This window comes from Typopeltis vanoorti, chromosome 22, assembly GCF_054136105.1.
Source record: "Typopeltis vanoorti isolate ZY-2024b chromosome 22, IOZ_Tvanoo_1.0, whole genome shotgun sequence".
Classification (NCBI taxonomy): Eukaryota; Metazoa; Arthropoda; class Arachnida; order Uropygi; family Thelyphonidae; genus Typopeltis; species Typopeltis vanoorti.
Genome location: NC_143570.1, coordinates 90718401 through 90730497, shown reverse-complemented (window position 1 = coordinate 90730497; position 12097 = coordinate 90718401). Strand labels below are relative to the sequence as shown.

Here is a 12097-nt window from a genome sequence, read left to right as displayed (position 1 = left end):
GCAGATTTATTTAGAAGTATAACTTCATCCACATAAAGTAAAGAGCTGACATTAACATCTACAATTCTGATATCTGGTTTAATACCACTTTCCTTCATAATGTGATCCATATAGATAATGAATAACAGTGGGGATAATGCACATCCTTGTCTCACACCAGGTTTAACATTAAACCACCTTCCTGTACTTCCTTCAATTCTAACTGCTGACTTACAACTCAAATAAAGACTAAGTATTGCTCGATACAATGCCCCATTGACACCATATAAATGTAGCGTTTTGGATAGCTTCTCTCTTGGCACCTTGTCATATGCCTTTTCCAGATCTACAAAACTTAAATACAGATCTTTGTTATATTTCCCATGATTTCTCAACTATCTGTTGTAAACTGAAAATCTGATCTGGAGAGCCTCTATTTGGCCCAATCCAGCTTATTCTTCATCAAGCTTCTCTTCCACAATTCTTCTCACCATTTCTCAAGTACACTTGCATATATCTTACTAGGAACACTCAGCAGAGAAATACCTCTGTAACTATCACATTCAATTTTATTTCCCTTTTTGTATATGGGTACTATGAGAGCTCTACTCCCATCATCTGGAATTTGTCCCTTTGTCCAGGCCTTCTGAACTATAGTGCAGCCACTGTAAGACTTTTATACCTCCATACTTGCTCTACTTGATTCCTTGCTCTTGTGGATTATCTTATTTCGGATAAACAGGAAGATCTGCCTCTATTTGGCTAAAAGAACACCAGTCTTATATTCAATACCTTGAACCTGAACAGTCTAGACTTGTAGAACATGCCATCATCACTACACATAGAGTTAATTGGAAAAAGACAAGAGTCCTTCACAAAAGTCAGTTCCACATGGAACGTCTTTATAAAGAAACATGTGAAACTTTACTTCACTTTCCTAACTTAAACAGATCCAATGGTTTATGTATATCCCCTTTATGGGAGATAGTACTTTATAAATCAGCTATCTTTCCTAACTTTTTATTGTATATATAATTTTTTTTTTGTTAGGAAATTTATTTACCTTTTTAGTTATCTTATACTAGCTAATTAGTTGGCACTTTTTGGAATTTTCAGTTATTGTTTTCCTGTGACACACAGGCGAAAATTATATCATTAAATAATCTTTTTATGTGAGTTTTTCCATTATTAATTTTGTATTTATATGTCTGCTCACAGTATTCCATTATTAAAACTCCCACTATTTTATGTAGAACTTCTATAGCACTGATCCTATAACAACCCCTTACCAACTTGTAGGTCTCTATCATATCTCGCCTTTTCTTCCTGTCCACCAGACTCTGCAAATCACATCTTCTCAATCTTTCCTCATACTCGACATTCCAGAGATCAGAAACTACCTTAGTCAGTCGCCTTTGGACCCTTTCCAACATCTCTTCATCCTTCTGAAAACCAGGTGACCAAATCTGGGCACAATAGTCCATGTGTAGCCTAATCAAAACCTTATACAACAGAACACAAATCTCCCTACTTCTACACGTCAGTGTCCTCCGCATCATTCCAAAAAGCCTTTGTGTTGTCTACACAATTTTGGCTATATGTCCCCTAAATTTCAGATCCTTATCCACTATCACCCCCAGATCTCTTATTAATTATATAAATTCTGCATCCCATCTTTGTTTTCCAAATTTTAAAACCTTACATTTTGCAACACTGAACTCACATCCTCATTTCCGTGCCTAATCACTCAATTTATTCAAGTCTTCTTGTAAGGCCACAACATCTTCACTACTCATCATGGTTCATCCTAACTTTGCATCATCTGCAAACAACTGAATATCTCCACCCAAATCTTCACCAATATCATTAATATACAAGTTAAACAGTAATGGCCCTAAAACAGACCCCTGAGGCACTCCACTAGTAACTTTCCTTTTCCTGGATATAGCTTACCCATACACAACTTGTTGATACCTATCAGATAGCCAGCCTCCAATCCAATGCACTAGTCTAATATCCAACCCCATCCGCTCTAGTTTGACTGTCAACTTATCATGAGGTACTCTATCAAAAGCCTTTGCAAAATCCAAGTATATTACTGAGTATACATATCCTCTGTCTAAGGAAGCAGTCACTTTATTGTAATAAGTAGATTACTAAAACATGACCTCCCTTTAGCAAATCCATGCTGTCCATCAAAGATAAAACCATTGTTGTCAACCCAACTCTGGATCCTAGTTCTCACAAGCTTCTCCAACAACTTAACCACAACACCTGACAAACAGATAGGCCTATAGTTTGATGCTTGCGTTCAATCACCTCCTTTATGAAGTGGCACAATCTTGCTCTCTTTCCACTCCTTAGGAACTTGACCGAGTGCAAGACTCATATTAAAAAAATATGTCAAGGCAGGTGTCAACTCCTTGGCACATCCCTGAGAATACGTGGCGATATATTATCAAGTCCCACAACCTTATTAACATCTAGTTTACTCAACTCCCCATGATAATCAAAGCCTTGTACAACAGAACAAGAATCTCCCCACTTCTACACGTCAGTGTCCTCCACATCATTCCCAGAAGGCTTTGTGTTGTCTTCACAATTTTGGCTATGTGTCCCCTAAATGCAAACCATATGCTTCAATCTATCCTCAGAGTTCAACACTTCAACAATCCTGAACTGTCTTTGTCAACTGTCTCTGTGCCTTCTTCAATTGACTCTTACTATAGAAAACTTCACCAGTTTTCTATAGTAAGAGTCAATTGTATTGTACTTATCCAGATTCTAGTGAGCAATTGGATTCAAGCACACTAGTACAGATGTGGTCTGATTAAGGCTTCATAAAGCAGAACCACTACCACCTTTCTGCAAAAAGCCCTGAACAGAATCCTATAAGCACAATGCTAGGCTAAATGAAGTTGACTATAGTGAACTACTCACTATAACGAACTATTCCTTCAGTCTTCACCAGTTTTCTATAGTAAGAGTCAATTGTATTGTACTTATCCTTTAATAATTATTAATAGTTAATGAGTTAACTATTAATTATAACTATTAATGATTACAGTATTATAACTGCAGTCAACTGCATTTTTTTTATTTTGCATATGCACTCTGTTGATACTACTGTAACAAGAGTAAAAGGTAAGCACTAATTACAAACATGTAATAATTTTTCTAGCTTCAAATTACTGTTGACGTGTTTGTAATATATAAATAAATCAAAACACTTGTATCTCAACAGTTACATTAGATTTAACATTTTGAAATAAGCAGTGCTCACCTCTGTCCATAAAGAAATCATCTGTCATATTGAAACAGTTATGGAGTATGGCATTAAATAAAGTCTTATCCATAGCAGTTTTTGTCAGATGCTTAAACTTCTTAACTAGGGATTCAATTTCTGCTTTGCTAACTGTAAGAATAAATTACCAAATCATCTATCTATCTATATATATATATATATATATATATATATATATACCTCAACATCAACTAAAAATGGTTAAGTTCACAATTTTCATTAACTATAATGCTTAGTTAAGTGTACTTGATAAAATACTAATTATACATTCATTAAATAACATATCCTGAATAAAGAGAAGCATAAAACACCAGAACTGAAGAAGATGTGAAGTGCACTATACACTAGGCTGGCCTTGAACATTGCATTGACTGTGTCTGCCTATAACATCATAGTAAAATGGTAAACCAAATCTTGTGGATAGGTTGTATCATTTCAATTTAATTTATGCACTACTGTCATCAACAAATCAAATCTTGTGGATAAATTAAACTGAAATGATATGTTGTATCATTTCAATTGAATTTATACATTACTGTTATCAACTCAGCACGTAAATTGAAACTCCCTCTTTGCATTAACTTTGCAAATACGTTTTATTGAATATCTTGCTTGCCTAGTAAATTATTTCTGTTGCAGGTATGTTATATAATGCCTCAAATTCTTTCAATTTAAAGCATTAAGCTGGAATAACAACAGAACACATATACTGCAATTAGAGTAGATCTGGATTCGGTTCTATGAAGTTGATTCAGTCGGTCTCATTTGGAGATAACAGTGATTTTCTCTTAGGAACTCTAGTTTCACCTCTTGTAAAACAAGTAAATCAGTACAAATACATGCAATTAACAGATAAAAATACTATGACAGCATTTAGTAATTGGTTTAGGGAAGACAGTGGATTATATAGTGTTGCACAGGGTACAGTGATCTCCAGAAATGAGTCCTGAGATCCCATGGAAGTGTCATGTGATAATAATAATTTATCCAAACGAGATATTCAACACATTGATCACATGATTGTTTTCAACAATGACACTCTAGCATAAGCAATTAAGTTACTTCAGGCACTCTTCCATTTAAGTGTGCAGTAAAGCAGTTCCCTAAGCAGGCCATCAGATACAGTAGGATATCAGGGGAGATACTTTTGATGTGTTAACATCAAAAGTATTCTTGACAAGTAAGAAACAATCCTGCTGCAACTTGCTCTGTCAGATCATGCCTAGAAATAGTTCAAGTATGGTAAGGCTCTGAACAAGAGCCCCCAACATACTTGAACAAGGTGCATAAAAATCTCCTAGAAAAAAACAACAACAAAAAAAAGTTCATCCAAAAAAAAAATTATAATAATAATAACTTGCCTACCAACAACATTTAAGATACTCACTGGATTTTTCTAGCAACTTCGATTAGTCAATATTTATCCGACACCAACTTCTACCTATTGAACATAAAGGGTGTTGCAGAAAATCCAGCAGATAAAAGACCAATTTATGTGACAAAATGATTTTGAAAAGTTAGAAAACATGAAAAGCCAACTTATACATGGAATGTATTGAATACTAGAAAAAATTCAACTCTTTGCTGCATATATAAATTTAAGATGCCAAGAAATTATATTGTTGTCTCCCACTGATCAGAAGATATTATTATTATTATTATCCCAAGACCCCATGGAGTCAAAGACTCATCTAGTAGGTCCTTTTGTCATACACACAGCTCATCATATGCCTTAAACTCGTTGAAATACTAAGATCAGAAATTAGTGAGGGACCATTTACAGCGTTGACCAGATGAGGGTAATGTTATCTGTGAGAGCCAACATGGATTGGCTAAGGGCGCTCTTGCTTTAGTAATATGATTGTCTTTTATAATAAAGTGACAAGAGCAGTTGATGAGGGAAAAGCATACACTGTAATTTTTTGGGGGATTTTGCAAAGGCATTTGACAGGGTGCCACATGATAAGCTGATATTTAAGTTACAGCACGTGGGTTTAGATGTCAGTCGACTGGATTCAGGATTGGCTGTCTGATAGGTATCAGAGAGTTGTGTATGGTGGGGCAATATCAAGGAAGCAGAAGGTTACAAGTGGGACTCCACAGGGCTCGGCACTGGGACCTGTTTTGTTAAACCTTTATATCAATGCCATTGTCAACAGATTTCAGAGCCTGGTATTCAGTTGTTTGCAGATGATGTGCAGTTGGGAAGGGTTATTAGTAATAGTACAGATATGGCGGCCCTGCAAGAGGATTTGAATAAACTAGACAGATGGGCAAATGAATGGGGGTATCGGTTTAATGCAGCAAAATGTAAAGTCTTGAAATTTGGGATACATCGATAGGAGGCTGCATACTCAACCAGAGGAGCTGTATTGGAGGAAGTAGGGGAGACAAGAGATCTGGGGGTAATGAGTGATAGAAAACTGAAATTCAGGAAGCATATTGCAAAGGCAGTGGAGGTAACCCAGAGGATTGCTGCAATACTGAGAAGGATGTTGACCTGCAGAGATAGAAGAGTTATCATTCTGTTGTATAAGACCCTGATCAGACCACGCTTAGACTATTGTTCTCAAATTTGGTCCCCAGGATTTGAAGGGATAAATTAACTGTGGAAAGGGTGCAGAGGCAGATAACAAAGATGGTTTCAGGACTGTACAATGTTAATTATGTGGATTGGCTGAGGGAATGTGGACTGCAGAGTTTGGTAGATAGAAGGAGAGGTGATATGATCGAGATTTTTAAACTGTTGAGAGGTGGTTACAGGGTTGGCGCTGGGGAGTTCTTTGGCATGGTGGAACAGCAGGAAGGAGTGATGACAAGGGGCCATCCCTGGAAAGCATGAAAGAAGCTGTGAGCAAGAGGGTGAGGAGTGGTTTTTTGCACGGAGGGTGGTGGAACCGTGGAATACATTGCCTGATAGTGGTGAGAGCAAGAACGGTCGATGAGTTAAAGGAGTGGTATGATAGACTTTGTGTTTCCTAGGAAGGAACTCCCGCAATGAGTCTTTTGACCCCATGGAGGCCTGAATAATAATAATAATACGTGCATCCCTCTTCTCTGTTCAAGGAATTTGTCACCTTATGTAATAAGTAAGCAGATTACTAAAGCATGACCTCCCTTTAGCAAATCCATGCTGTTCATCAAAGATAATACCATTGTTGTCAACCCAATTCTGGATCCTAGTTCTCACCAGCTTCTCCAACAACTTAGCCACAACAACATCTGACACACAGATAGGCCTATAATTTGATGCCCGAGTTCTATCACCTACCTTATGAAGAGGCAAATCTTGCCCTCCTTCCACTGCTTTGGAACTTGACCTAGTGCAAGTAGCCCTTATGTAAAGATACTTCACGTAGAAACTGTTTGCTAACACTTGGATAAAGGACCAAGAATATAATTTCTTGGCATCTTTTCGCTACTTGTATAATATAAATATATAATTTCTTGGCATCTTTTCGCTACTTGTATATTATAAATATATGAAATTTGCATTATTTCAATCTTTACATTCCTTCTGAGTCTGGCTCACACTGATGATTTAATAATGTTTGTCTGTGGGTTTTGCTTACCTGGAGAGTAGATAGGCTCTCTCTTTGTTGGAGGCCTTTGTCTGTCATTGAGTGGAGCCACTGCTGAGATTCCTGTCTTGGAGTGATAAGTTTAGTGGCGATCCTTTAGGGTGACTCACTGAGATTTCGAGTGATCTTGTAGATCACTCGTAGTTTTTGGAGAGGTATCCCCTACGCTTTAACATATCTCAATAAAGGTCAAAACTGGTCTGGGTAGTGGCCCTTCCCACAATGCATAGCATTACACACACACAAAAGGATGTGTGCTTTGCATCATGGGATACTAAGGCAATTGATGTGAAGTCATTAGCCTCTATATACAACTAGCCCAGTTAAGGATACTTCATATGCAAACTTTGTTTGCTTACACTTGGATAAAGGATTAAACCAACCAAGAATATAATTTCCTGACATCTTTAATTTATAGTATAATCAAGTGAAAAAACTTTCAGCATCTTTGCCACACAGTTGGATCAGAAAATGTCTAGAAATTTTTGAAGTGTGTAAAAACATCAGAAACCTAACAGCCATCATGACCATGTGGAACTCCTAGCACTGATTCTTCTAACCATAATTCTAAAGAAAACTAAAGTTGAATATCACACATCAAAGCAAGAAGGGAAAATATCACATTTGTTACACATGGAGGATCTTAAATTATATGAAGAATCATCCAGAGAAATTGAGTCTGAATCTTCAGTGAAGGCATTTGTACGGAACTGAGATATGCACAACACTCTATAGTTTGAGGGAAAATAACAGGCAACAAAGGAATCACAATTGGAAGAACAACAGTACATTGCACCCCTAAAATGAAAAACCCTAAGTTTGATTCCCATCACGACAAGAGATATCTTGTCGTGATGGGAATCTTGTTTTTCAACCAAGTTGAAATTGATGGAATCATGTTCTACAGTAAAAAAAAAACTCATATGGCTGTGGTCTGAATTAGGAAGAAGAGAGGAGAGCTGAATATATTTATTCATACACAATATATTTAGAAAGAGAACAGGTTAAAAAATCTCAAGGGAGTTAGTGGGATACTAAGGATTACGTGGTACTCTCATGAATAGATGGACACTGTGTTAGGTCGCTACTAACAGCTAGTACCTCAACATCCCATCCAGCCTGATCAGTGGAATTGGAGAAGAGAAGATAGTCTTCAGTTATGAACAGTGATGTTCCCAAAAAGGATGACTTCACTGTTTGGATCCCTGTTTGGCATAAGAATTAAATTAGCATAATTTAGCAAAATAGAATAATTAGCATAAGAACTTAACGAACAAATCTAACAGCTGCTCATTAATGTTGAAAAATCCACCTAAAAAGGGGGATATACATGTTGCTATAGAATAGGAAATTTAGAGAGACTCAAAAAATGGAAGAAATAACATGAAGGAGAAAACTCTGCAAGAAAGAGTTCAACAATGCAAGGGAATTACTACAATATACAAGGGACGTCCAGAAAGTAAGTTCCATTTTTAAATATTTTCACTGCAGCGCTGCAATCGCAATGGTGCTCATGTGTGCTGAGTTTGTTGCTTCCTTAGCAATGCATTGGTGCCATTTTCAGACATTCTCACAGTGCATACGCTTATTGGTGTGTGTTTATAATGTCTAAGAAAATCGAATCGCCTGCCACATGTAAAATTAGGTCAGTTATTCATTTCTTGAATGCGAGGAATGTAAATGCAACTGAAATTCATCGGCAAATCATTGAGTTTTATGGAGAACATGCAATGAGTGATTCAATGGTACGAAGATGGGTAAGACTTTTAAATGAAGGAAGGACAGGTGTGCATGATGATGAACGAAGCGGGAGACCATCTTTAGTAACTGATGATTTGGTGCATTCAGTTGAAGAGAAGATTCAGAAGCTCCGTAGTCAACTAGCATCAATACATGGGTTGATGAATTGTTTAGAAAAGATATTGACAGTGCATGGGAAATGATAAGGCAATATCTAACACAAGTAATGCATAACTGCATACCAAGAGTGGGATGAATGGATGATGAAATCAAGCAAGCAGTGTTACAAATGAAGTTGTTATGGAAGAAGTACAAGACAGTTTGCAGTGAACAGATGCATAAAGAATACAAAGTGTAGGGCAGAAAAGTGACAAGCATAATTAAGAAAGATAATGTAGAATATAAGAGAAATTGGCCAGTCAGGTCAAAGCTAATCCAAGGGAATTTTTCTGCTATGTGGCAAGCAAGAGGAAAAATAATTATGGCAGGTTGATGTTGATGGATAGTTATGGTAGCAGAGAAACCATAGCAAATTATATAGTGGAATTATTTAATGAACATTTTATCAGTGTATATCATGGTGGTGTGAATGATGATGTGCAACATTTAGAAGGAAGACAAGAATTAGGAGAATCAAAAGTGAAAGAATCAGAGGGTATCAAGTGTCGCTCGGGTCAGATGTTAATAAGGCTGTGGGAATGCATGACGTATCACCATGTATTTGTAAAGAACATGCAAAAGACTTAGCCATGCCCTTGTCCTGGTTATTTAATGAAAGTCTTGAAGTGAGGAAGGATCCTAAGGAGTGGAAAGAAGGCAAAATAACACTTGTCCACAAGCATGGTTTGAGAACAGAAGTTTCCAATTATAGACTGGTCTGTATAACTATAGTTGCGATTAAATTGTTGGAAAATTGGTTAGAAACAGAATACAAAATTGGGTTCATTGACATGGCATTCTTTATGATGGTCAGAATGGATTTGTGAAGGGTAGGTCATGTTTTAGCAATCTGCTTATGTTTTATGATATGGTGACAAATGTGTTGAATAAGGGAAAGTCATGTACAGTGACATTCTTGGAGTGTGAAAAAGCATTCAATAGATTACCACATGATAAATTGGTGTACAAGCTGCAGAAAATAGAAATAGCATATTGATTAGACAGATCAGGGATTGGCTCCTTGAATGAATACCAGCAAGTTGTGTATGACAAAGCTGTCTCAGAAAAGGAAGGCGACTAGTGTGTGCCTCAGGGTTCTGTTCTTAGGCCCCACTGTTTAACTTGCTTGTTAAAGATATTTCATCTGGATTGACTGGGGAACTTCAAATATTTGTGATGATGCAAAGTTAGGTAGAATTATCATGAGTAATGCCGATGTTAATCCTCTACAGGAAGATTTGAATAGACTTTAAGCTTGAACAGATAAGTGGGGTTGTAGTTTTAATATTTATAAATTCAAGGTGTTATACTTTGGGATACAGTCCACCTGATATTCTCTTTTTGTCTCACAAGGGTAAATTCAATTGTATCCAAAGTCAAGACAAGAGTAGAAAGAGAATATCTCTGGAAGCTTTGCAGGAAAGGTGTGAGTAAGAAAAGCAGGCTCTATGCAAGGAGATTTAAAACTTTTAATTTCAACATTAACAAATTTTGACTTCTTGCCCATGCAGAGTACTGACATACAATTTATAATGCATCAGTACTACAAGCTCTTGTACATGGAATTATTATAATTTAATTCAGAAATGCATTTCTTCTTTGTGCTAAATGAAGAAAGTCGATAGCAGAGAAAAGATTTAATGAAACAAGCAAAAATAAATAAATAAAAGAAAATAAAGTTACTTTTAAGATATTAAAAGTAACTTTATTAACATGAAAGTAAAATACTTTCATAACTAAGAATGAAGCTTTAGACAGAATGAAATACACACATACATAAACAGAATAAACTACACAGAATAAATCATACATCCCTAAACAGAATGAACTACACACACACATTCTTACATTAGAACCTCCACAGAACAGTCAGAAGGAGAATACAATGTGAATGTCCTGTTTGAAAGTGGGCCGTGCTCATATTTTATTATGAGAGGAATATCTTAAAAAAGGTGTTTTTTTTTTTTTTTTTTTTTTTTTTCCCTCCCAACTGAGAATGAGTTTACTGGTCTCACATGGAGGGTTTTCCTCTCCCACTATGGAGCTTTCTTAGTGGGAGAGGAAAACCCTCCATGTGAGACCAGCAAACTCATTCTCAGTTGGGAGGGAAAAAAAAAAAAAAAAAACTCAGAACAAATACAAAATCAACAACAGAAGGAATAAACAATGGGAAGACTGAAGTAGTTGGAGTTTAAGGGGACAGTCAACTAGGATGAGTCCTGAGATTCGACTAAAGTGCCAAGTATTAATATTAGCAATAACATTTTCATGAATACACATTCACAGAATTATATGTTCAAATATAACAATTACTAAACCTAGCCATCCTCCCGGTTTTGTGATCTGGTATAGTTTTAAGACGCTTTCCACAAATTGTGCAATCATGTATCGAAGCAAGAGTTTAACTTACAATGTGTTCGACGCAATAAGTTTTCTAATAGTTTTGCTTCGTCTTTCGGTCCGGAGCTTCTGGACATTTTCTACGCGATAATTGATAAAATTTGATAATTTTATGAAAACAAGATGTTTGGCATGAAACGAATTTCAAATTATCTTTTTCTATACTGCATTATCGATTTCTACTTTTCTCCTGTTCGTATTATCGAATTTTCACATAATTAAACGGCCATATAATATTAATCAAAGACAGATACACAAATGAACGCACTAATCTATTAAATTAAAGATGTCTCATAGTGACAAGTAGCTGAAGACAATATCAGCGTCGTTAAGTTACAAAAAATCAAAACTTAATTACACCCGCGAATAGTCAGTACAAAATTTTAGACAAGTAAAACGAGAGAAGCGTTATTATAATTATACAGATAGAGGTTGCGTGGTGCCCTCCAGTGATGAGTGCTTGCAGGTGTGGTGTAATAATAATACACAACAACGTTACTGATATGGTTTAAATTAAGGGGATATTAAATCCCACATTGTTTTAAAACCGAATAAGAAACTCAAAGATTGCAATCAGAGAGTTTCAGGCAGAATATAATATAATAAAACTATAGAAGTATCGACGACTACTAGGGTGAGCTAATGCAAGTAGTCCAAGTACGTAGTACAAACTCGGGCAACTCGCAGCAAAGGTGATAAAGTTCTAATCGCTATTCTTGGTATTTTCCATAATGTAAAACACATTTCCTAGGAAATGTATGCTGTTATTACATTATGGTGGGAGGTCACTACCCAGACCGGCTTCAGCCTTATGTCTAAGTAAAGCCGTCTCTAAAAATTCGGACGATCCCTAGCCCACTCAATAGTGGGCGAAAGACCGTCCATCTCAGCGTTGGCACCGCTCAGTGATGGCCTTCCACCCACCACCACCACC

At 36.4% G+C, this 12097-nt stretch overlaps 1 protein-coding gene across 5 annotated transcripts in view; it reads right to left on the bottom strand.

The window, feature by feature from the left end:
• The window catches only part of LOC150094563 (calaxin-like), a 157683-nt gene extending 146090 nt beyond the window's left edge, over window positions 1-11593 (bottom strand). Inside the window, exons 1-2 of one of the 5 annotated variants that reach the window (XM_090411948.1) lie at window positions 11174-11593; window positions 3263-3394 (exon numbers count right to left, since the gene is read on the bottom strand). In XM_090411948.1, coding sequence (XP_090268074.1) covers window positions 3263-3394; window positions 11174-11240 — 199 coding nt within the window. In that variant the 5' untranslated portion in view covers window positions 11241-11593. Of the gene's footprint in view, window positions 1-3262; window positions 3395-4670; window positions 4712-6855; window positions 7733-11173 lie in introns of those variants that run through there. The other 4 variants (XM_090411947.1, XM_090411949.1, XM_090411951.1 and 1 more) reach the window with 4 other exon arrangements.
• Between the last annotated feature and the right edge of the window lie 504 nt (window positions 11594-12097).